The sequence below is a fragment of the Gekko japonicus genome, unplaced genomic scaffold (genome assembly GCF_001447785.1).
Source record: "Gekko japonicus isolate JY-2015 unplaced genomic scaffold, Gekko_japonicus_V1.1 scaffold583, whole genome shotgun sequence".
Taxonomy (NCBI): Eukaryota; Metazoa; Chordata; class Lepidosauria; order Squamata; family Gekkonidae; genus Gekko; species Gekko japonicus.
In genome coordinates, this window is record NW_015170909.1 from 723,909 (window position 1) to 749,190 (window position 25,282).

The following is a 25,282-nucleotide window of genomic DNA, read 5'->3' on the forward strand; positions in this document are numbered from 1 at the left end:
TGACTGGTTCCACAGTCCGCGGCGAAATGGCCCCTTTCCCCGCATTTCAGGCACAGCCCCATCTTCATTCTCAGCTCCCTGGCCCCGTCTGATAGGCGGGCAGGTTTTGGTTTCGGGGCAGGGTTTGGGGTCCCTCTCCCTCCGCTGGCAGCCAGGTCAAGGCGGATGGTTTGAAGGCGGCTCTCTGCGTTCTCCGCTTCCTGAGTCCACGCCATTAAACAGAACTATGGCTTGCCCAAGGTCATCCAGCAGCTGCAAGTGGAGGAGTGGGGAATCAAACCCGGTTCTCCCAGATTAGAGTCCGCGCACTTAACCACTACACCAAACTGGCTCTTCACTATTGGTACGCTGACCTGCAGTCTCCACCTTAAAGCGCTTGCACATTTTTGTAGGAAATGGGATCAAATATGTAATTTCAAAGCATTTTATTCATGTTACCCATGATCCCTGGAATTCAGGGGTCCAAGAACTTGGCTAAGGAATTAAAGGCTCAGAGGTTACTGTTGGATCCCCAGGCATTCGAAATAACTCCACGTTTGAATCAAAGCAAGGTTTATTTCAAAGCGATGGTTCAAACAGGAATAAGAACATTGTTAGGAATAACTACCAATACACAAGCATAGCATATAACATTGTTAGGAATAATTACCAATACACAAGCATAGCATATAAGAGGGATTTGAACCATGTTGGGCCAATGAGGCCAGTTCCCGCTGGCGGGAATAGAACTCGTAAACGCGCGCCTATTCCATGGGAATGTAACAGTCCAGTACCATCAACACAGTTTCAGTTCACAGGGTGGATAACCATAACAAGCTGAGCGAAGCTCCGACTCCCCCCCACCAGCTGCACGACCTTGGCCAGTTCCGCAAAACACAGAGAAGCATAATGAAGCAATCTAAACCCAAAGGGGGGGGAAGAGCACAAGGCATGTGAAGCAGGTAACATCAGATACAATGGCAGCTAGCTGACAACAATAAGACATCCTTGCTTTAAAACAGGCAGGTTTTAGGGAGGGAGGATCCAGGCTGGGACACTGTATAACTATGCAACATCTAGTAGCGAAATCCATGTCCATTGGATCGGTTTTGCTACATGCTGCTTTTCTTGACTTCAGATCAGGCTTTGACTCTATATCTAGGGATCTGTTGTGTGAGAAATTGAAAGCCATGAATATAGATCATAAACTTTTATATTTAATATGAAAACTCTATTCAAACGCATCCCTTAGAGATAGATGGGACCTGGTTACTACAGCTAAAGGAGTAAAACAGGGATGTGTTTCAGAACCAGAGTTGTTCAAACTGTACATTAACAATCTGGTTGGTAGCATAAGCTCCATTGATACCCATCCCCCTATCTTAGCTAACAGAAAAATCTAGAACCCCAGTGGGTCAGCTGTTACTGTGAAGAGACCCTATTAGAGATTAATTATTAAAAAAAACCCTAAAATTTTATCATTCAGCAAAAGTTGGAAAAGAAGGTCTTGGAACATCAGTGGCCATAAGCTGGAACAAGTATCTCATTTTAAATACTTAAGGGTGATGATTCATTCTTCCGGGAGTAGAACTGTTCACCATGACTATGCTGCAACAACTGGTCAAAACTCTGCACAGAGCATTCTTAAATTTACACATACCAAAGGAGGCACGTACGTACCAGAAGGCCTCTGGTTATTTCAGGCAAAAACGCTGCCCCAATTAATGTATGGGACAATACTCGGACCACCCCCCCTTCCCATTTTGCTCCTTTAGAAAAAAGTCCAATCAAGGTACCTAGCTGTGTGTCCAAAGCCAGTCTCCGTCTTGAGTCGGGTTTGGTTAAGGTGAAGTCCAGGGTAAACCTTGCCACCATCAATTATTAGTTAAAATTGGCATACAACCTGAAGGGTTTGATAGCTTTAGTCCAACAAGACAATTTTCACTCCTCTTGGGTGAAGGCCATCTATTCTAAACTGCAAAATATGGGCTTCTCTCTTAAATTTGTTCTGCAAAGGGGTCATGATCGAGCAAAATCAATGATGAAACAAAGGCTGCTCGATATAGAGCAACAAAGAGACATTAACAATGTCCCAGACTTCTTGACTCCAGAGACGCTTAAACATGTTGTTGCCCCGGCATCTTCTCTCTTTGCCCTGGAGGTACCCAGTCAACAGAGAGCTTTCACTTTGGGAAGATGGCGAGTCCTCCCCTCTGCAGTTTTAGAAAGGAGATATAGAAAGACTCCCATGAAGGAGAGGACCTGCCCATGTGGCACTGAAGGGGTGGCATCAGTTGAACACGTCCTCTTCTACTTGCACTTTTATCAGGAAGTTCGGTTAAATATAATTTCCCCTCTGATTAATAATTATCCAGGATATTCTGATGTTGATATCTCAAAGAAACTCTTAATAGGTGCTAATCAAAAGGTCACTATTAGCTGTGCTAAAAAAATTCCAGCAGCTTGTAAAATTCATCATGAAATTTTATGTACTCGTTTTATATTGTAAAGATTTTCAACTATTGGTAATTAGTCAGACCCGTTTTATTTTCCAATGATTTTATTGTATAGCTTTATTTCCGATTTGTACTGGTCATTGGCCAAATAAATGAATGGATTGATAACTATTATTTATTGTGGGCTTTAACTACAATAGGGCTTCTAGTCTCCTGGCCCCACTGCTGGACCTCCTGATGGCCCCTGGTGTTTCTGGCCACTGTGTGACACAGAGTGCTGGACTGGAGGGGCCATCGGCCTGATCCAACATTGGCTTCTCTTATCTTCTTATGTTCATACCTGACTATAAAAAATCTAATACACAGAACCACAAATGAACACTGCTGCAGAAATATCAGAGCCATTCAAGATGTCTACCCTGCTCCAGAAACAAATCAACCATCACACGGTGCCCCCCACCCACATCCCACGCAGATTTTCTCAAGAGTAGAAATTCACTCAGCTAAATACGATATAAACAATCTGCAACTTTTCTCCCAGCCCTGACAAGCTCTTTGGCAGCACTGCCAACGTTCCCGGGTTGTTTTCTTCTAGGCTGCGGTGCCGTCAGAGCCAGCGGTTTAGCAGGCTAAATGGAGGTTGCTATGGAAAGTGTCTCATTAGCATTAATTAATTTTCAGATCATGGTGTTTATAAGCACCAAAGATAGTGTTCACCCAGCCATTCCAGTGTAATCGGAAAAATGTACCCAAGGTATTCGTACCGGATATTGCGTTCCCTTCTGATCCTGTTTCCAAAACGCAGAGCTTTCCACATACGCAGGATTTCCGTCCATTTTTTCCATGATATGCAATCACCTCCCAGTAGAACAATTAATGCAAAGGTTTTTTGTTTTGTTTTTTACTCCTCTAGACTTGACCTGTTTTTGCACAATTCCCTCAGGTGCAATCTTTCCTTCTTCTTTTTTTCCACAGACATGAATAAGATCCTGAGCCACAAAGATACAGCCAATTGGAGAGGAACTTGCTCCAGTGTTTCCAATCCACTAATTCTAGGTTGATGGAAGAATTTCAGAGGGTGGCGGTAGTAAAGTTATGGTCACAACTTCCGTAACATTTCTCCACTATGGAAACTATTTTAATGCCATTTTCAAGCAGCACCTCAGTTGCCAGGCCTCAAGTATTTCAAACTATTTGGAGCAACTATTCCATACCACTTCAATATAGGGTTGCCAGCCTCCAGGTGGGGCCTGGGGATCTCCCGCTTCCCCAGCTGATCCCCAGCAGACAGAGATCAGCTCCCCTGGAGATAATGGCTGCTTTGAAGGGTGGGCTCTGGGGCCTTGTACCCTGCCAAGGCCCCTCCCCTCCCCAAGCCCCGCCCTCTCCTGGATCCACCCCCAAAGTTTCCAGGTATTTTCCAACACAGACCTGGCAGCCCTACTGCAATACGGTCTTTGCAAAAGTATCCTGAGACAATAAACCTTCTGATTTAGGAGCCAGCAGATGCCGAAGTTCCTTAAACAATGGAATGGTCACGAAGTAACCGATGCGATGGCATACATCAGGGGCTTCCAACCTTTTTCAGCCTGTGGGCACCTCTGACATTTTCTGACATAGCCTGGGAAGTGCAGCAACAAAACAGCTGGCACAGGATGGCTCCTGCCAGAGGTGAGCCTAGCCACAAATGGGCCGCTGGGGCTTACTTTCAGTTGCACCCTACTGATCCTCGTCCGTTGGCAGCAGCTGCTGCCAAAGCAACAGTATAAAAAGCTGCCCATGCAACCCAATCTCCAGCGGCCAGTCAGACGTCTTGCTGGAAAAGTGCCCCAACTAGCCCTGCCCACTTCCTATGAACATTTGGCGGGCACCAGAAAAGGTGTCAGCGGGCACCATGGTGCTGACAGGTGCCACGTCGGGGACCTCCGGTATACCCAGAGGCAAAGGAGAAAGTGCGGGGTGGCCTCCCCTCCTCCGAGGCTGGCTGAAAACAGATCCAGTTCAAACAAGTTCATTTCAACCCAGCTGGGATCCTGCCCTTATTCAGTCATTGGCGCTTGGCCTCATTCTGTCCAGAAGTCCTGCAGAAGCATCCACTCATGCTAGGAAGGATGAGGAGCTCCATTTCCAGTTCACCAGTGGACACTTCGATACATGCTCACTGAATCGTGGAGAACTTGTGGTGTGAGGCACCCCCCATCCAGGGTTGCCAGCCTCCACGTGGAGCCTGGAGATTTCCAAGAATTACAACTAATCTCCAGATGCCAGCGCTCTACTCTGAAGGCTGGATTCTATGGCGTTCTGTCCCGCTAGAGTCCCTCCCTAGACTTTATCCCCAAAATCTCCAGGGATTTCCCAACCCAGAGTTGGCAGCCCGACCTCAATCCCTCCACCAGAAGAGTAAATTCGGGGGAGGGGGGCAAGGACGGGGGGAGGTCCCTCATGCAGAGCTTAGCTCCTTCAGAGCCAGCCCCATCTGAAGGGCCTCGGAAGAACCTGAGCAGCACAAATTTATGCTCCTCTTTATTCCAAGGTTTGCCCCACCACCTCTAGATCCATCCGATATCACGGATGCTGTGATCTGGCCACCCAACTGATGATTAAGAGCAGGAGCCGGTCAATATTCCTAACTTTTATTATTGCATCTGTCGCAATTCCAGGTGTGTGAATAATTATGGCGCGGCAATCTCGGTAATGCTTTCCCCTAACAGCAGCAATTCATCGCTGGCCATCTTGAGACAGAAAGTGACAAATGGGCTGTGCTGTGGAATCAGCAGTAAACTACCAAGAAATTTGGTTCATTAAATAAACACAAATTGACTCTCTGAGCCATGCAAATTTACAGGTGAATCACATCACGAGCTGAGGCCCGGGTCCCACGTGTAGTGTCGTCAGAGTGCCTCAAGCCATGAGGGCTGGGCGGTCGAGGCCTCCTTCTCTGACAGGGTGATGCATTGAACACGTCCCTGCCAATTAACAGTCTTACGGAAGAGAGGCAGCAATCGCTGCCACAGATTTGAGAGGGCAGGCAAGATTTGCATCCTGTCTTATTTTGATAGAAAGACGACTTCCAGAAAGTGCTAAATGCTGCAGTTCAATTTTATATTCTCTTTCCAAGAGGGGGAAAAAAATACATTAACAAGCAAATTGGGGTTGGGGTTGCAGCCAGCGTAAGTGCACTGCAGTTTTTCAAATGCTGGATCTGCAAAATGACCTACATCGCTTTGCTCGAGGCGAAACCAAAGTCTGATGAATTTGCATGCTCCCCATGACCTTCACCAACTTTTGTACACTAGCCCCGAGTTCTCTTTTTCTTTTCTCCCCCTCCCCTAATTTTCAAGTGCCGTTCTCCTTGGTCAGTTCTCCTGGCTGGTGAAGAAGAAGAGGAAGAGATTGGATTTCTGTCTTGCCCTTCACTACCCAAAGGCGTCTCAGAGCAGCCAGCAAACTCCTTTCCCTTCACCCTCCCCGCAACAGACCCCCCCCCCGTGAGGCAGGCGGGGCTGAGAGAGCTCTGACAGGAACTGCTCTTTTTCAAGAACAGCTCTTATCAGAACTACGGCTTGCCCAAGGTCATCCAGCCGGCTGCAAGGGGAGGAGTGGGGAATCAAACCCGGTTCTCCCAGATTAGAGTCCGCGCACTTCACCACCGCACCAAACTGGTGAGGGGTCAGAGCTGCTGCTTCCTCCTGAGTCAGGCCCTCGTTCCATCAGAGTCTGTCTTGTCTGCTCCGGCGGGCAGGGGCTCTCCCGGCTCTCAGGCAGAGGAAGGTCTTTCACACCCACCTCCTGCCAGGTCCTTTCCACTGGAGGTGCTGCTGGCAGGGACTGAACCGGGGACCTTCTGCGTGCCCGCTGAGCCACAGCCCCTCTGCGATACACATCTACAGGGTGGGATCTCAGCAGTCAGCACCGGAGGAGCACAGACCGACCTCGGCCGTTCAGTTTCCAGACCCAGCGGCTCAACGTTTTGGGAGGCTGCTCAGGGCCACCAGCTTGGTCCAGCGTCCACCGAATCAATAACATCTGCTCCTCTAAATCTGCATTGTATTTGCCTCTGGAAAGGCAGGTCCTTGCCAGCTTCTCTGGCAGGCAGCCGTCAGTTCAGCGAGCTTCGGTGCTAGCTAGTAACTAGGGCTTGCTGAGCATGTGCCAGATGTGAATCCAGCCATATCGCCCCTACAACCAAACTGGATGACCGAAGAATCCATTATTCACACAAGAAAGGAGGAACGCACCACAAAGTTGTTCGATGGTTTAACTATTTATAATGCAATGGTAAAGGGGAGGGGGGAGAGACCTGTTTGAAAAGAGATTCAGGTGCATGCACAGGAAAGCTTATGCCAGGAATGAAACTTTGTTGGTCTTAAAGGTGCCACTGGACTTGAGCTTTGTTTGAAAAGAGTTTCCCTCTCCCCAAACAAGCCAGTTTCTAACCTTTTTCCTCCCCTTGAAAAACTAAAAACAGCAGTGGCTTTTATGCAGGGATGGAAACAGGGTGGTATTTGTAAAACTGGTACTGTCCAAGAACACGGGGCCACCAGAATGAGAGAGAGAGAGAGGGATTGGTGGGGGGGGGGAGAGACATTTGGGGGAGTGGGGCAAGAAACAGCCAAATAAAATTCTTCACAAATACAAGTAGAGGAGACCTTGGGCACATCTTTCTCAGTCTTTCCTACAGCATCATAACTCTAGAAATGGACAAAAGATAGGTGAGTATTTCTAGTACCACACTAGAACATAATTCAGCAATGAAGAAAAGTTGGAAATTAGTGCATTTTCAAGCAACTGAGATTTCATCATGCAGGACAAAAGCCTCAAAAATGGATCCCGCACAAAGTACAGAAGTGTACTTTTAACAAAATAATTTAACCTCTTCAACATCTTGCAGTGTTATGCACTAAACCGTTATGAATGAACAAACTGCAAGGAGTGCTCTCAAGCGCTTTCAACCCAGAGGGGACCGGCCCACCCTGTCCCCAGAGCCTCCCCTGACAGCCACCCACCACTCAAAAGAGGCACCCCATTGGCCGCACTCTAGTCCACGTGGGAACACCATCATTGCCGTGGTGGGAAGAGAGAGGTGGCAGGAGCTGGGGACAGGAGTCTCCTCCTTCAGGGCCTCCTTGAAGTATTGGACTGACCCCTGTCAAGAACCACAGATTAGACAGGAGGTGGGTCTGATCCAGCAGGGCTTCATGAGGACCTTAGGCTCGCTGAGAGGCACAGCGACACATCATGGCTGACCTTCATGAAGTGAGGTGCCAACTCACTGCTGCACTTCCAGCACCCTATTAGGAGGTTCATTTCTTTCATTCCAAAGATTAATTTGCTGATGGTATAACATTATCTCTTTTTTTTTCATTCCATGCAGAATGAACACCAAAAGAGCACCCTGATCCAGCAAGAGTTAGCTACACATTAACCAGATTTCCCTGCAGATTAGGAGCCCTGGGCTGGGTAACAGGTGGGTGGTCAGAGTGGTACTGGAGTGCACAGAAACCCAGACAATCCCGCCTTGCGATGCAGGGCCTCTAGCAACCATTCCCCATTCTCCTAATATGGAATTATTAAAATATTAAAAGGTTCAATAGTAAAAGATTAAAATGTGTGGCTGTCACCATACCACTATTAAAACAGCCCAACCTAAATCATTCAGCCTTGCATGCCCTGCAGAAACTAAGGAAGTCTGGCAGGGCACGGGCGTCACCCGAGAGTGCGTTCCAGAGGGCAGGGGCCGCAACGGAGAAGGTCCTTCCCCCTGGTGGCAGCTAAGCAAGCCACCCTGGGGCCAGGCCCCTGCAAGAGGCCCTCAGACGATGACCAAAGGGAGCGCAGGGGGTTGCAGTGGGAGAGACGGTCCCATAGTTTTGAGGGTCCCAGACCATTAAAGGATCTGAAGGTTAACACCAGAGCCTTGACTTGGATTCCGAGACTAATCGGTAGCCAGTGCAGCTGCCGCAGAACTGGAGTAATGTAAGTTGACCATGATGTCCCAGGAAGCAACCAGGCAGCTGCCTTCTGGACCACCTGCAGTCTCCAAAGCGTTTTGAAGGGTGGCCCTCCATAGAGCGAATTGCAGCAGTCCAATCTGGAGGTGACTGTTGCATGGATCAGTGTGGCAAGGTCTGACCCAGACAAATAAAGAGCCAGCGTTATCTGCCTTAAAGTAAAGGTAAAGGTTCCCTTGCTCGAAAGCCAGTCGAGTCCGACTCTAGGGTTGCGGTGCTCATTTCCGTTTCAAAGCCGAAGAGCCAGCGCCGTCTCCGTGGTCATGTGGCCGGCATGACTAAACACCAAGGCGCACGGAACGCTGTTACCTTCCCACCGAAGTGGTACCTATTTATCTACTTGCAATGTCTTGCTTTCCAACTGCTAGGTTGGCAGGAGCTGGAACTAGAGATGGGAGCTCACTCCGTCATGCGGCAACCTGGGTCTTGAACTGCTGAACTACCAGCCTTCCACAGCCTGCAGTTCAGCGTCTTAACCATTTGAGCCACCGCAGCTCCTCATCCGCCTTACATATCCCTTAACACTACGAGCAAAGCAGGAGGAACCTCAAGCGACAAACCAGCACAAAGCCAGGAGTCGTGATAAGTCCGTACTGCCAGAAAACCACCAAGGTCATATTCACAAAGGACTGAAATCTGCTCAATGGCTAACAAAACACGGGATGCTTTTGCTGGCCACAGGTCAGCTGCAGCAACCCCAGAAAAGAGCAGGCTGCTTGGGAGCAGACAGAGGACTCCTGTTCACAAACATTCTTCTCCTGACACAAGAAACGCTGTTTGTGTGGATTTGCAATCCTGTTTCTGAGCATCTAGAGGAGATTAGAGAACCTGCCTGGCTGGAACCACAGCAGCAGAGAGGGAACACCAACCCTGGGGTGGCTCTTCCCCCCTTTCCCCAGTGTATAACTTCACTGCCACCTGGCTAATTTTTTTCTTTGGAGAACAAGTATAAAGAAAACAGTCGTGTTTGACCCACAAATGAAGCAGTCAACAAGACTTGCAAAGAAAATGCTTACTACGTATTACAGTCTGAAGCACTACCACACAATAAATCAATTCCTACAAATCATAAGAAAACCCTAGTGCAAAGGCACATCATCAACGCCATCTCCGGATTATATAGCAACGTTTCAAAATTGGATCTTCCTCAGGAAATGTTAGAGTAGTACAAAAGTTCTCTTGTTCATAAAGTGCTTTACAACAAGTCATGAAAGATAATACATTCAGATAGGACGCTGATCTCGGTAAATGTTCAGGCTCAAGTATGCTGCTAAGCTTCTAATGGATCCTAGCCGTTTCTTTAAAAGATAGTTCTCAGTCAACTTATAGGTTCTGTGTAGTGCTACATTGGAATCTGCATTGACCAGGCTAAAAATAAAATCACCTTGAAATTATTTTCTACTTGCTTTAACATGTGTGTGTGTGTGGGGGGGGAATGCAACAGCCAAAAGGCTGCCTAATTTTTCTCCCACCATCCATCCTGCCAAAGATGGAATAATCCAAGAATCCCTCACAACTGAGAAAAAGGGGCATTCCAATAAACAGCGTCCCATGGTATCAATGTTCCCAGAGCACAGAAGCACAGCCCCTCCAAATAGGGCACGTTCCTACAACAACCATTCATTATTCGGGATGGTATAGAAGTCAACCGAGCAAGCATAAAAGCTCTCCTACACGGGGGCACAGTCAGCTGCTGGATGTAGAGGGGGAGAGTTCCGGGGTCGGACAATCCCGAGTGAATGGGAGAACAAACTCAAAACGTGCTTTGAGATCTCGGGAAATCAAAATCATATAAACGATACAAAATTAGCATTCTAGCTGTCTCCAAGCTCATCAACTCTAATTTCAAAATCTGAATTCCCAACAAATTTGAATTCCTATCAATTGCTTCCAAGACCTTACATAAGAGTCCTTTCCTAACAATAAAAGGAAGCCATTGTTTTCAGAAGGAAATACAGTCTTCAACATCAGGCTATTTCCACAACCAACTATGCGCTCACAAATCCACTACATACCGTCAAACTTAAGCCCGGGGGGGAGGGGTCCTGTACAAAGATGGCGTAACATCAAACGCAAGCCCAAGGGCAGAATTTTGCGGCTAATTTCACACATGCCTGCTGCAGACCACTGAATCCCTTGTCACCAGACAGCTCCATAGTTAAATGTGTGAATGAGGAGAAGTAGTGCACTGTGCAAGAGGCGGCACCAGAGCCTCGCCTGCAGGGCAGTGCACGTAAAGTGACAAGCAGAGATCAATAAAAGGGGCCGCCTCTGGCTGCCACCGTGGCCTCTCTTTGATTACCTGCCCCTGGGACACAGAGCCAAGGTTCCTCCCCAAAAGCTGTTTCTGACCAAGTCCTTACCCTGACAGGTGTTGTTCTTCTCTTCATAGCCCGCCTCACACAAGCATTTCCCAATGGGAACCAGCCATTCCCCTTCAGCGCTGCAGTGCATTCTGGGAGGTTCATCAGTCACCGAGTGGTTTATACAAGACCCCGAAACCTCCAGAAGCTGCGAAGAATCAGCCCCGGTGATGGTGTTCGGAAAGATGGCCAGATTCTGAACCACCACGGGGCACTTTTTGTAATACACCCGCACAGAGACCAGTGCAATGCAAGCCCCAACATCCTGGAAAGCGAGGTAGAATCCCTTCTTGGTCAAAGGCCCAACGTCCCGCACCTCTGTGTTCAGCTTCATGACTCGATCCCCGAGGTCCAGCTCCGTGAAACTCTCATCCGCTGCAATGGTATCGATCTTGATGTACTGGTTCTCCTTCACGTTCCTCCCCTCTTCGTCGTCCGACTCAAAGTAGTACATGTTGAAAGTCTCTTTGCAGGTCCCCAGGCCTCCCGGGAGGCTGTTGCAGTCCCGGAGGGTGAACTTCAATTCGATGAAGATCCTCGAGGCCCCTTCGTTGGAGATCCAGCTGGTCAGCAGCCAGTTGTTCTGGCCCTGCTCCATCACGCGGCACACCTGGTACGTGTGGATCGGGGCGTAATTCTCATCCACCTCGCCTATTTCTTCCCACTAAACAATGGGAGACGGGAGGGAAAAGAGAAAAGAAGACACGGCTTTAAAAGCAGATTACAAAATCTCCACAGTCTAGCTCAGATACTGCAGATCCCTGTCCCGTGTGCCCAGTGCAAAGCCTTGCCAAACCTGGAGCCACCCCATTTCCTAGCACAGGGGTCGTCCCCCCCCGCAATCATGGTGCCTGCTGACACCTGAGAGCCAGTGTGGTGTGGTGGTTAAGGGTGGAAGCTTTAATTTGGAGAACCGGGTTTGATTCCCCACTCCTCCTTCACATGACGCCTGCTGGGTGGCCTCGAGCCAGTCACGGTTCTCTCAGAACTCTCTCAGAACCCACCTACCTCGCAAGGGGCCTGTTTTGGGGAGAGGAAGGGAAGGAGATTGTAAGACGCTCTGAGTCTCCTTATGGTAGAGAAAAGCCGGGTATAGCAACCTCCTCCTCCTCGTTTCCTGGCACCCGCCAATGGTTTTTAGAAAGTGGGTGGGGCCAGGTGAGGCTTTTGCCTGGCAAGGCTCCTTATTGGTCCATTATAGATTTGATTGACTGCAGCCCCGTAACCAGGAATGTATATGTCAGGGGACACCAGCTTCCCAGGGGGAGGGGGAGGCAGTGGGGGGGCACTGAAGATTTGACAGGGGGTGCCTCTAAACCCCTCCCCCCCCGATCGGCTGTGCAGATTTTTAAAAGCATCACCCTGACCGCAGCTGCCACCACAGCAGAAGGGTCTTCACCATGTGGCTGAAGGGAAGCCATTGTGTGGCTGGCTCCGCCTCCTGTGGCAGCCATTTTGTGGCAGCGCCCACTACACCGCGTCGGAATTCCAAAGGTGCAACACAAGCTCAAAAAGCTTGGGGACCCCCCGTTCTAGCAGCTGGCTTACAAGGAGAGACCAACCTTCTTGCACCAGAAAAAGGAGGACTCCTGTTCTCATTGATGCATGCTGATCTCGGTCTTATGCACGCGCGCACAATTATTCCGACTACCACTTCATATGCTCCATAGCTGCATCACAGCAGGAACATAGTCCTGGCGCCACTAAAGGGATTCCTCAAACTAAGGAAAGAAAGTCCCCAAATATGTCCTCCATACCAGTCACCAGGTCTGTCTGTCTGACTGATTCATACCCCGCCCTCCCTGCCGAAGCAGGCTCCGTTCCGGCATCAGTCCATCGCCTGGCTTTCTGCAACCCTGCCAGTCTGTTCTCTTCCCTTCCCAGCTACTGACTTCAGTCGCTGGCATCTTAGAACAAAAGCCCCAAAAGGGGCAACTAAGACCACAAAAGGGGCAACTAAGACCACATTTTCAGTCCAGCTGCGAGGGTTCCCCTTTCGATGCTTAGTTTGCTGGCTCCCATTTCTGTGGGGTCCCCTGTCTGTTATCTCAGGATGCCAAAACCCCACTCCAAGTGGCTCCTGATTCCAGCCCCCCAGTTCACACACCCCAGTCTCTGGGGGAGCTTGCACACGCTGGGGGGCTGGGAGGGGACTGTAGCGGTAGCTGCCCTATTCAGGACCTCCGCCTGCTTCTCCTAGCCTCTGGCAACATCTGGCTGCTCCTGGGCCACTCTGGTGCCACTGGCTCCTCCTCTCCAGCGCTGAAGAGGAAGGGTTGCCACAGGAGACTGGACTAAAAGCTGGTGAGAGCAGCTGTACCTTCCTGGCGACAGCCCCTCCTCGGGATCCGTTCAGAGCCAGCCAAAACAAGCCCTCCGTTAGCCTCACAAACAACCACTCACAGTTGTCCTGATGGGCCCCTGCAAGCGGCTGGCCCGGCCCTCAATCAGCTGGCTTACAAGAGCCTCGCGGCACCCCATCGGCTGGGACACCCCCAGCGAGCTGCTCAGAGCCGGACAGAACCGGAGCGACTTGGGCACGGCAGGAGTTACTTCCAAACATGACCTCACTGCATTTTTGACAAGAGGTCTGTAATGGGGTCAGAACCACCCCCACCCCCGGCAGTACGGGAGACCAGACTGAGGCCAAGAACACGTGCTTTGCCCAAGGCCACCCACTAAGCTTTTCCCGTCTCCCTTCGTTGGCACTAAAACTGCCCACACTGCTGGCCCCGACCCAGATGGCCCTGACCCGGATGGCCTTCTCCTATCTTGGGAACGAAGCAGGGCCAGTCCTGGTTAAGTCTTGGGTGGGCGGCCACCAAGGAAGCCCGGGGTCACAACACAGAGACAGACAACGGCAAAGCACCCGATCTGGCCAGATCTTGCAAGCGAAGCACAGTCAGCCTCCAGCTAGTGCCCCCCTCGGAAGACCCATGGAAAGGCCACAAAGAGATCTGCTCTAGGACAGGGCTGGGGCATCCCTGGAGACTGGGAGGGGGGAGCTTGGGGGAGGCAGGGTTTGCAGAGGAGAGGGGGCCTCAGCAAGGTCTCATACCATGAAGTCCACCCTCCAAAGCGACCAGCCGCTCCATGGGAACACACCCCCATAGTCTGAACAGGCCCGCAGCCATGGCGGGGGCTCCCGGGGCCTGGCCCCACAACCTCCTATGCAACCTCCAGGCCCCCTGACTCTCTGAAAGGCCCAGAGGAGTCCCCACTGCTGCCACCGCCCCTTCCCTTTCCCCACAGGCCTCTCCTTGCCTTCCCCCACGAGCCTCGTCACCCAAGGAACAGCTGCTGTGGCTGCCGGGGGTGGGCGGGTGTTGGGGACGGAGCACCAGGGAGTAGTGGGGCATCAAGGCTCCTCTTCTTTGCCCAGGGGCAGCGAGGGGGCCAGCAGCGGCGGTGGAGAGGAGGAGGCCCCTGCGCAAGCCCCAAGGGAGGACAAGGCGCACGCGGGAGCAGCGGTGGCAGCTGCTGCTGCTGCTTCCCGGGCCTGGCCTGCTGCTGCTGCTGCTGCTGCTTGGGGAGGGGGTGGGGGGACGGACGGCAGGAACACCACTTCCAAGCCAGGGGTGGGGTGGGCGGGGGAGGCTGGAGGAGAGCAGGGAGAAGGCCACCGGCCTTGCGTGGGGCCTCTGGAGCCGCACAGGGTCTCTCTGTGCCCATTTGAAGATTCCAGCAGTTATATTATGCTCAGGATATGAACTGTTCTGCTGGGGGGGGGGGTTAGAGGGAACTCTGCTCAAGGCTGCTGCTGCTGCTGCTGCTGCTGCTGCTTCTTTTTAAAAAGTTTTTACATCACAGGACTTTCCTCTGTGCCGCTTAGCTGACAGCTTCATGTCTGGTACTTTTCCACATCCACATTCTGTTTCTTGGACAGAACCAAGACTTTGTGATGCTCGGGGGTGGGGTGGGGGAGGACTAGTTAGTTCAGGATATGCTGCATTACTCGGAAGCAACTGTCCTGAAAGGAGAGAGGCAGCCAGCCCCGGGGGCTAGAGGGCGGTTTGGGTTCCTGTCGGTTATGATGAGAGCCAGGGTTGCCAGCCCCTCTGCCGCAGCTTCCATAAGTGGTAAAGAGGTTAGGATGAGGCTGTGCTACAGGAACGGTTAGAAAACGTGGTCGTTGTAATCAGAACCTGAAGGCCGAGGAAGACGTCTGGCTCCTACATTTTGGGGCTGGCTCTGGGATCGATAACCTCCAGGGGGGGCCTGGGGATCACCCAGAATTACAACTGATGCCCAGACTATGGAGAGAGCAGTTGCTCTGGAGGGTGAACACGCCATGACGTTGTGCCGCACTTCCCTCCCTCCCCAGTCCCCACCCCCCAAATCTCCAGGGATTTCCCAGCCCAGAGCCAGAAACCCAGGCTGGCACCGAGACCCAAAGAAAACTCGCCAAGGCCTGCCCAGGAGGTAGGGATGCCAGCAGCCTCCAGGTGGGACCAGGGAATCCCACCAGAATTGCATCTCATCTCCAAACCGGAGACCAGTTCCCCTTAGGGGTGCCAACCTCCACGTGATGGCTGGAGGTCTCCAGGCGGCAGAGGTCATTTCGCCTGCAGAAAACAGCCCCTCCCCTCCCCAAACCCCGCCCTCCTCAGGCTCCACCCTCAAAATCTCCAGGTATTTCTCAACCCAGAGTTGGCAGCCTAGTTTCCCCTGGGGGGGGTGGATGCTTTGGAGGGTGGACGCCATGGCTCTGTCCTCCCCAGGATCCATCCCCAAGTCTCCAGGAGTTTCCTGATCTGGAGCTGGCCACCCTACCCTGACCGGAGGGTTGTGCGTCGCTCTGTTTGGCAAGGAGCCTCAATGCCAGCCACTGCCGTCAGAACACAGCGGATTCATCGCTCTTGCAGCAGAGATGCGAATACCATCCCATCCTTATTGTCTGGCCTGTACACAAAAAGAGGCACTAGAGAGAAAGAGAAGATGAAAAGGAGGTGCTAATGAGTGAAGGCTGCTTATCTCTGCCAGCCCAGGAGGCAAAGCATCCAGGTACTACCCAGGCAGCCTCCCTTCCCTACTGTTGTGCAAAACCACCTGGGTGCCTGTCTCAGGGCAGGGCAGGGCAGCCATCTCCAGCCCTCCTTTCGGCTGCCGGAGCCATTCTTCTCTGTAGCACAAGAGACTGAGGCTATCCTGCTACTTGGCTCTCTACTGGTGGGGGGAAGGTTTAAGGTGGCAATCATCCATCAGTTCACTCCAGAGTCTTTGCACCTGAGATTCCTAGCTGAGACCTTGTTTATGAGCCTTTTGCAAAATGTTTAAAACCAGCGATGCCAGCCAACAAAGAGAACGACAAGATTGGGTGGGGGTGAGCTTTCCAGAGCCAAAACTACTTTCATCAGATGCAAGGAGGAATGGAGACTCCGGAGTCACAGAAGCCATAGAATCACAGAGTAGGAAGGGGCCACACCGGCCACTTAGTCCAACCCCCTGCTCAATGCAGGATCAGCCTAGAGCCTCCCTGACAAGTGTTTGTCCAGCCGCTGCTTAAAGACTGCCAGGGAGGGGGAGCTCACCACCACCTCCCAAGGTAGCTGATTCCACTGCTGAACAACTCTGACTGTCAAAAGGTTTTTCCTAAGATCTAGCCAGTACCTTCCCACCCTTCATTTAAATCGATGATTGCAAGTCGTCTCCTCTGCTCCCTGTCCTCCTCTGAGTGACACAGCCCTTCCGATACTTCAAGAGAGCAATCATGTCCCCCCTCAACCTCCTCTTCTCCAAACTCAACATTCCCAAGTCCCTCAGCCTTTCGTATGCACCCCCCCCCCTTCCATAAGCCAATACGCCATATTCCGGCGCGTGGGAGAAGGAGCCCCAGACAGAACAGAAGCTGGGAACCGATCACGCTCCCACGGGTTTCCCAAAGCGCCAGACACTACACCACCTGCGCCTCTTCGAGATAACAGCATTACAGCAGAGATGAAGCACAGAAGGGATGCAGCAGTAATTAGCACACAGAAAAGGGAAACCGATGGCCTCCTGAACTATCATGGCAGCATAGCTGACATGAGGGCTTGTTCTCCTCTGCGCCTACTCCGTTCTGTCCACATCCTTTCTGAAGTAAGGCCTTCAGAATTGCACATAATACTCCAGGTGCGGCCTGACCAATGCAGTGTACAGCAGGACTACCACATCTTGTGATTTGGATGTCATGCCTCTGTTGATACACCCCAAGATTGCATTAGCCTTTTTTGTCACCACATGACACTGGCTGCTTATATTTAACTTAGGGTCTCCGGGGATCTCCACTCCGACCCCGACTGGCATCTGACGAAGGGAGCTTTGGTTCTCTCTTGTTGGTCTCTAAGGCTCTGCTGGACTCAGTTCTAGCTGCTCCCCTGCAGACCAACCTGGGTGGGCGGCCCCCTGAAAGAGCAGCAGACCACACCCGCAGAGCACAGCGATGAGCGCGGCTGGGCAGCCCACCCAGCCCCGTATCCTGTTCCCCACAGTGATCCAACAGATGCTTCTTCAGGGAGCCCACAGGCCAGGCCCGAAGGCACCAGCCCACCACCAGATATAAGCCGGACATACTGCCTCTAACTATGGAGGTTCTCTTTGCCGTCATGATGCCTAGGAGCACTCGACAGACTTATACTTTTCCAAGCCATCTTTGTTAACAACCATTACACCACATTGCGGGAATGATTTCTGTAATTATAATAATGCATGAAAAAGCATTTTAAAAATGGACAATGCAGCCAAATCCATGTGGCACCAAAATGCAGTACAGCAGAAGAATGACACACAGCACTCGGAGAGAACACCTACGGGACTCAACCCCCCCCAAAAAAACACCTCTGACATTAATTTGATGCTAAATGTTTATTTCCAAGTCTCTAACAATCTTAGAAGGGAAACAGTCATGCATTTCAATTATCGGGTGCTAAATCATTTATAGCAGACCTATTTTTGAATTGGAAACATTCACAGGCTAACAGCTAGTGAGTTGAGAAAAGCAAGGCATACAATATTGCCACCAATGCCAGACCGCACTATTCGCTTCAGAAATAAATGCACAGTGTCGACTTCCGGTCTATGGAACAGCGATGGCGGATGCTCTTCCCACAACAGGGAAGGGCGATTCGCACGCCAGTGGCCTGGAGGAGTGACACCTCAAGTGACACCCCTGTGGAGCCTTTGCCGGAGAATTGAGGCTCCCCTCTGCCCTGATGGTCCAGTCGCTGAGTGGCCTTCGGGCACAAGCTGTACTGACCAGGACAAGCGCCGGAGATCGAGCGGAATGGCGTAAAACCGAGCATGGTCAGAGAAACTGACCAACAATGAACGTGAGTTCTGAATTAAATGGAGTAGTTTGAAAAGCTATCCCCCCCCCCGCGGCTGAGAACAGTGATTGCAAAGAGGGACGCCTCTTATGTGAATGAGCGGTTAACGGACACGAAGGGGGAGAGGGGAGGAAGTAAACCGAAAGTGTTTTGAGAGACTTATATGAATCGCGAAGTCGTTTGGTGAGTTTTCCGAGTTGTGTGGAAGTGGTAGAAACTCTAAACAAAACGAGAAAGATGGCGGCCCAGCAGAGAAAGTTTAAAACGAAGCCAGGCAGCCAGAGTCCGAGACCAGAAGAGGGATCAGATGTCCTCAAACTCCTGGCGGATCTGCTCAAGCCGGTGATGGAACAACTCAATGGTATTAACCAGCAATTGACCGTGATGAATAAAAACTTTGCAGCACAGCAGCTTCAGCTGAATGAAACAGAGAAAAAAGTGGAGAAGGCAAACGAGAACATTAAAGAGATAGACACCACAAGCAAGAAGTTGAAGAAAAGGTTGGGAGGTGGAAACGAAGCAGAATTGCCAAGAGAATCGAGTTTTGCAGCTACAGATGGAAAAAGCTAACATGATGCTCAGGTTTCAGGGGGTTCCTGAAACAGATCAGGAAGACTTGAAGAAGGTGCTTAGTGAGATCATCACTCCAGTAGTAGGCTTAACAGCAGATGAACTGGTACACAAAATGGAGTCAGCCTATAGGGCATACTCCAATTACATTTTTAAAAATAGCCTACCTGGAGAAACAGTGGTCAGGCTTTCAAGAAGACAAACCAGAGATGCCATTTTAAAAGCAACATCAGCAACTCCACTGAAAATGGGAAAGGTAACCATCAAAACCTTAAAGGACATTCCATTTGAAATTAGACAAAAGAGGAAAAATTACAAGGAATTAATTTCTTTTCTTCAAACTAATGGGATATCGTACAGATGGGCGGGTCCGGAGGGTGACATCTTTAAGATCAACGACAGAAGAGAGAAGATAGACTCCACTTTTAAAGCTAAAGAATTTTTGAGACGTCAGCTGGGGACAGATGAAGGGTCCAAAGAGGAAGAAATGAAGTCTAGTGACTCTGCTACCTCTGGAATGGAAGAGGACTCTGCGGCAGAAAAGGGTGCAGGACCTGCCAGAGTGGTATACGATTGTAGAGACAGAAAGCCGAAGTAAAGGCAGAAGGACTTGGAAAATGGCCTTTTGAAGCGAAGAACAAGAAGATGATCAGAGATTTCTCTCATAACAACTAATGAAATAACTTAAAAATAGTGAATTGTTATAAGCAAGAACTCTACAAGTATATTGTGATATTAACACTTATAGTAGTAACATTTTTACTAACAGTGAAAAGATCTCCTCCTCTTGGGATTTTAGTTTAGTGTGATTTGATTTCCTTTATCCTTAGTTGTAGTCCCTTCCCTAATATTTCTTTGTAGTTTTTTGTAGTATTTGCAAAATAAAAAAATATCCCTCTTGGGATTCAAAAAAAAAATGCAGTGTCAAAAGAAGATCTCACAGGCACTACTAAAAATACAAGGCATCCAGCCTGTGGCAGTCCAGTCATGGGTTGTTGGGTGTTACAAGATAAAAACACTCAGTATATATTGGGTTAAATGTCTGTTTTGTTGTTACAGGAAATCACATGCTTTTGTGTAAGTCAATGTTAGTTTAGGTCTGCCAGCCCGGGAAAACTATACCTGATCTAGGAGTTTGATTGGAAGCAAAGTGTCAAAGTGTTTTTGCATTTTATGGCTCCTCTTCCCGTCTTTGTTCTGTTTCAGCAAGAAGCGTGTAAGAGTAGCCATTGCAAGCTCTTCTAGTCTCGTCCTTTGTAGAGTGAGGATGTAGCTGTTTAGCTGTGTTGTTATTTTCCTCCCAGTTACCTTTCCCTGTGCTAGAATGTAGTAAAACTTTTATATTTTAAACACACATGGACTCTGAGTCTGATTATTGCACTCTGGCATTGCTAAGCTGTTTTTCTCTGCTGAATCACAATTTTTATAAAAACTCCAACATAGGTTCAAGTGCTAATTTTAAAGCCATTCCCTTCAAAGCCCAAAGCATGCCTGAATGACTGGGTACAATTTGTAAAAGGAGGGAAATTAGCTCGCTTTTTTCTTTTTAAACATAACTGTCAAAAGACATCTCAGCTACGACAGGGGAAACAGTTTACTAAACAAAAGATTTCAAAAATGAACTCTTAATTTTCTTCCTCACTGGCAGCCAATTGTGTATTTCATTTAACCCAAAAATATTGATGCACAATGCTAGTAAGTGAGGCATCCAAACACGAACATGGACTGCTCTTTCATACCACAAGTTATCAACATATTAATGCTACGAGGGCTTCATTCGTTAAGGAATTGCAGGTGGTTCTTCCAAGAATGAACCTTGAGACCCTCAGCCAGGCCTCTGGGAAAGGGGCCTCTTCTCCTACAAGCTCCCCGCTTACTGACCCGCTCTCTTCTCTCCAAACCAGGATCAAACCATTGCTTGGATCGGAATCCGTTATCAGAGGGAAGAGAACAAACCCCTGGGCGATCAGGACAAAATGACAAGTTCCGGTTTGCTCCAGATACGGACGCCATTCATCTCCAGGCCACGGGGGAAGAGCGATGCGGAAGGAAGCTGAAGCCCGGGAGCTCAAAGAGGTTTCTCATGAGGCTTGAGCATCAGCATCACCCGCCCGGGCCCATCCGTGTTCAGTTTTCACAGTGACGGCAACTTTTTTTTTCCAAACTGGAAAAAAAATTTTCCCCCCCAATTCACTCTGAGTATGTGGATTTTGAGTATGTGTATACTGGATTTTCTTGACACTTAAAATATAAGATGGCAATATGACAAATATATAAATACAGATCTGCCAACACGTACCACAGAAGGACAGGCATCAAGAACAAGGCCCAGCTGGCCCAGATCTTCCCTGAAGCCATCCTATGGATGGACTTAGTGCTTCAGCGGGTCAAAATCTGGACTTCTACAGGAATCTGTCACCTAAGTTTACTTTCCCAGTCATCTGGGTGGATAGATACGTCCCCCATGCGTTCTGATCGATTCGGAAGCATCCAGTTGCATGCCAGTCTGCATCCAGCTGTGACCACAATATTCACTCTGCATTAACTGAACGATGCATCTCTCTTGGAAAAACAACACAGAGTCCCGATTGTGCAAGCAAGGAATTCAGGTATCTGGTCCAGGCAGGCACACACCATGTGACAAATAAAACGCTTTCTCCAACCAGCCTGGGTTCCATTTCCATGTCTTATAAAATATTAAAAGGGAAATGGCAGATGGAATATAGGACTCCAAAATAACACAGAGACACAGCAACAGCTCAGGCCCATAAATATTTCAAATTTGGATTAAACATCTCAATCCTACATGAAAAAGTCTGAGAGTTACCTAGTTGCAGGGCCCAACTGAACTTGTTCGTTTGCATTAAGAAATGTCAACCGCATCTCGAAGACCACCGAGGGGCCGACTCGACTAGTGCCACACCTGGCCTCAAGCTCTGGATCCTGGTTAGCCCCTCCTGCCCCTGGGCAGCACTGCCCTCGGAGAAACACCCGGCTGCCTTTCCCACCACTCAGCATCCCCCCAAGCGCCTCCTCCCATCAGACATCCCAAAAGGAGCAGCAGCCAGATGGGGACTCCACGGGAGCCTCTGCTCATTGTGGCCATCCTTAACAGCCCCAAATGTATTCCTTTTGTGTACCTGAAGGAGGGAGAAGGACATGGAGGCTGAGTGCTGGCGTTCCTAAGCGAAAAACCAACAGCTATAAAGAGAGCAACCGTTTCCAGGCAGCCACATTTCATCCTCACTTCCCACTGTGTTTGTCTGCTTCTAAGTAGAGAGCCATGTCGGTCACCCTCCCTGCCACTGCCGTATTGTGTGCAGTCTTCCCCCCCCCCTTCACTGACCGCGTTCAATGCTGAATGGCAGGATGGAGGAGAAGGACATTCTTCTTCGCGGGTTCAAGAGCTCACCGGTGCTCCTGGAAATGGCTCTGCATTGTGCGTCTGAAGGACTCGGTGCCGCTCAAGGGTGACAGAGCAGCCTTTTGACGGGACTGTTCTGTTGCATTTCAGCACAAGTCTGGTCAGAGTCCTTAGAGGTCCTCTAGCCTCCTATGCAAACACAGCATTAATGGCATATGGCCATCCAGGCGCAGCTTGAAGATCTCCAGCCCACCACCTCCCAAGGCAGGTCGCTCCGCTATTAAACAGCTCCTACTCTTAGCCAAGATCTACCTGCTTGTAATTTCTGCACAGTAGTTCTGCTCTGGAAACCCTCACCCGGGTGGCCCGGATTAGCCCAGTCTTGCCAGATCTCAGAAGCTAAGCAGGATCGGCCCTGGAGAGAACGAACAGCACAAAGATAGGGGGGACTCCCAAGGAATACCAGGGTCGCTATGCAGAGGCAGGCAATGGCAAACCACCTCCGAATGTTTCTTGCCTTGGAAACCCCACCAGGGGTTGCCGTAACTCAGCAGTGACCCAAGGGCACTTTCCACCAGTTGTATTCTGGAGCAAAAGGGAACAAGCCTCTGGAGAGGCAGGCAGAACACCAGACCTGCTGCACACAATCAAAACTGCACAGAAACCACGGACAAGTTCATCTTCGGAACGGGCCAGGGAGGAGGCTGTTTGCCACCATTCAGAGCTCATGTGGTGTGGTAACTGAAGCCGCAGTTTATAACCTTGTTTTGTTCTTTTTTGTGTCCCTTCATGGGGTCTGAGTCCAGACGCTCGTAAAAAGCAGTCTTGGAGAGTTGTCTTTGAGCCTCCTGGATGTCGCCTGATCTATTCATGATGGACAACGGTACCTATAAGCCAGGGGTGTCAAACATGCAGCCCGGGGGCTGGATCTGGCTCTGGAGGGCTTCTATCAGGCCCACAGTGGAACAGGCTGTCTTCTGCTTCTTCCCGTTCTGCTGCTGCTGCGTCATCGTACGTTTGCAGCTTAGAGATACACACCTGAACAGCATACTCAAGATTGCAACAGCACAGACATTTTGATGCTATAATTCTTTGTTCTGACCAAGAAGAAGAAGCCTCTCTTCTGCCATTTTCAGCCTAGCTGTAAGGATGTAGGAATATTAGCTCTTTGTTATTTTACATCCCGTGTACCCTTTCCCATGCTAGGTTGTAGTAAACTTTTATTCTTTTAAACACACCATGGACTCTGCCTCTTTAATACTCTGCTGATTTACTTTAAAATTAAGAATCCCTAACAAACTGACTGTCTTCTGCTTCTTCCCATTCTGCTGCTGCTGTGTCATCGTAAGTTTGCAGCTTAGAGATACACACCTGAACAGCATACTCAAGACTGCAACAGCACAGACATTTTGATGCTATAATTCAGCGCAAGAGGCGTCAGTTATCAGACACTGATAAATAAACAAAATATTGCAAGAGTGCTGATGTTTTAAGCATGTTTTTTATTTTAAGTAAAAAAAAACCCTTTGTGTTTGTGTCCTTTATAAAGTTTATATCTCCGCTACCTGGCATTACATTTTATGACACACATGGCCCGGCCCAACAAGGTCTCTATGTCAGATCCAGCCCTCATAACATCCCTGCTATAAGCACACCTGAGAGCTGGGCCATGAACTGGCCAAGGAGCCGCTGCCTTCACCAGCTTTCAAGGGCTCATTATTTGGAAGCTTTTTTCCACTAAACCAACAACACTGAGCCCACAGAAGATGACACTCCCCAGCAGAAGCTCTCCCGCTGAGCCCCAGACCCATCTCCCTCCCCCCCCCCACATTAAATGGTGAAGTGACCTGAGTGGAACGGACAAAATCATACCTCCTTTGTTTCCTCCCCGGCCTCATTGCTGCTGGGCTGTTTGTTTTAGCTGCTCAGTGAAACCCCCCCAGATCAGCCATTTATTTTTCTGCCTTACTTGGAGGGTTATTTGATCGACAGGCTGGATTAGAAAAGTGCAGGCTGGAAGCAGACATGAATCATTGGCTCCCTACAGAAAACAGCAGTTGGTTCACAGGGTCCGAACAGTCTTTCCCCTTCTTAGTTCTGTGTGCCACACACACAATGTGCAAAGTCCTTCAGTTCCATTGTAACTTAGCTCTACTTTGCCTCCTCAAAATAAATGAGAATTTTGGGGAGCTGATAACTGATTATGTGCATTAAAATGATATTCCCTTGAGAATTGTAAATATATTTATTTATTAATAACCAGCTTTCCTAGAAGAGAAAAAATACTTTATTTGACAAAGCATTAAATAAAATATGTTTTGTGCCATACCAGAGGTTCCTCTTGTATGCTTTTATGTTATACAGAAATACAGCTGCTCCATTACATTCCATACGACTTGCAACTAAAATAGCTTTGGAGGGACTTTTGTGGGTTTTTATTTTGCAGAAGACTGGAGTTGTAAGATAAAAAATTAAAATATAAGTTTGAAGGTTATTTGCACTATTTTTTATACATTCTGGGACACCAACTGAGGAAGAATCACAGATGTTGATATCAAGTTCTGCTCAAACCAACAGTTCTGGTATTGTAGGTGTAAAATACCTGGTTATTTTGAAGCCACAGAAATACCACGCTTAAAAAGAAAAAAAGGAAATTTGTGAGCTGAAATACATGCAATATTTACTTTCCCATTTTGCTGCTTCACACAACATAAAACCCATTATGTACAACTTTGCATACAGAATAGTACTAGCTTGCATATTTGTGGAATTTAAAATATAAATGCTTTAGTTTTCTACAAGCAAAACTGCGAATATAACCAACACTGCAGAGAAAACTGAAAACTGCTGCACGCCTGTATCTTAAAGCTTGCCATCTGAGAAGGAGGGGGAAAATACAAAAGTTGAAATTGGGGAGGAATCTTTTTTTCATGCTTTAGTCTTCTACAAGCAAAACTGCGAATATAACCAACACTGCAGAGAAAACTGAAAACTGCTGCATGCCTGTATCTTAAAGCTTGCCATCTGAGAAGGAGGGGGAAAATACAAAAGTTGAAATTGGGGAGGAATCTTTTTTTTCCCTCCAGTGCTCCAAAAATTTCCTGTTGTTTCCATCTGAAAAACTGGGAAAAGGCCTCTGAAAAAAGCAGGGAAATACCCTAACCCTAACCCTTAGGCCTTCACACCTGTATGTAGACCATGCTGAAGTCTCTCCCACCCCCACCCCCAAACCCCA

The 25,282-nt window shown here is 49.1% G+C and overlaps 1 protein-coding gene across 1 annotated transcript in view; it reads right to left on the reverse strand.

Moving 5' to 3' along the window:
- Positions 1–25,282, reverse strand: part of EPHA5 (EPH receptor A5) — a 274,966-nt gene that overhangs the window by 218,117 nt on the left and 31,567 nt on the right. Inside the window, exon 3 of the mRNA XM_015418676.1 lies at positions 10,810–11,473. Within this exon, the coding sequence (XP_015274162.1) occupies positions 10,810–11,473 (664 nt within the window). The remainder of the gene's footprint in view (positions 1–10,809; positions 11,474–25,282) is intronic.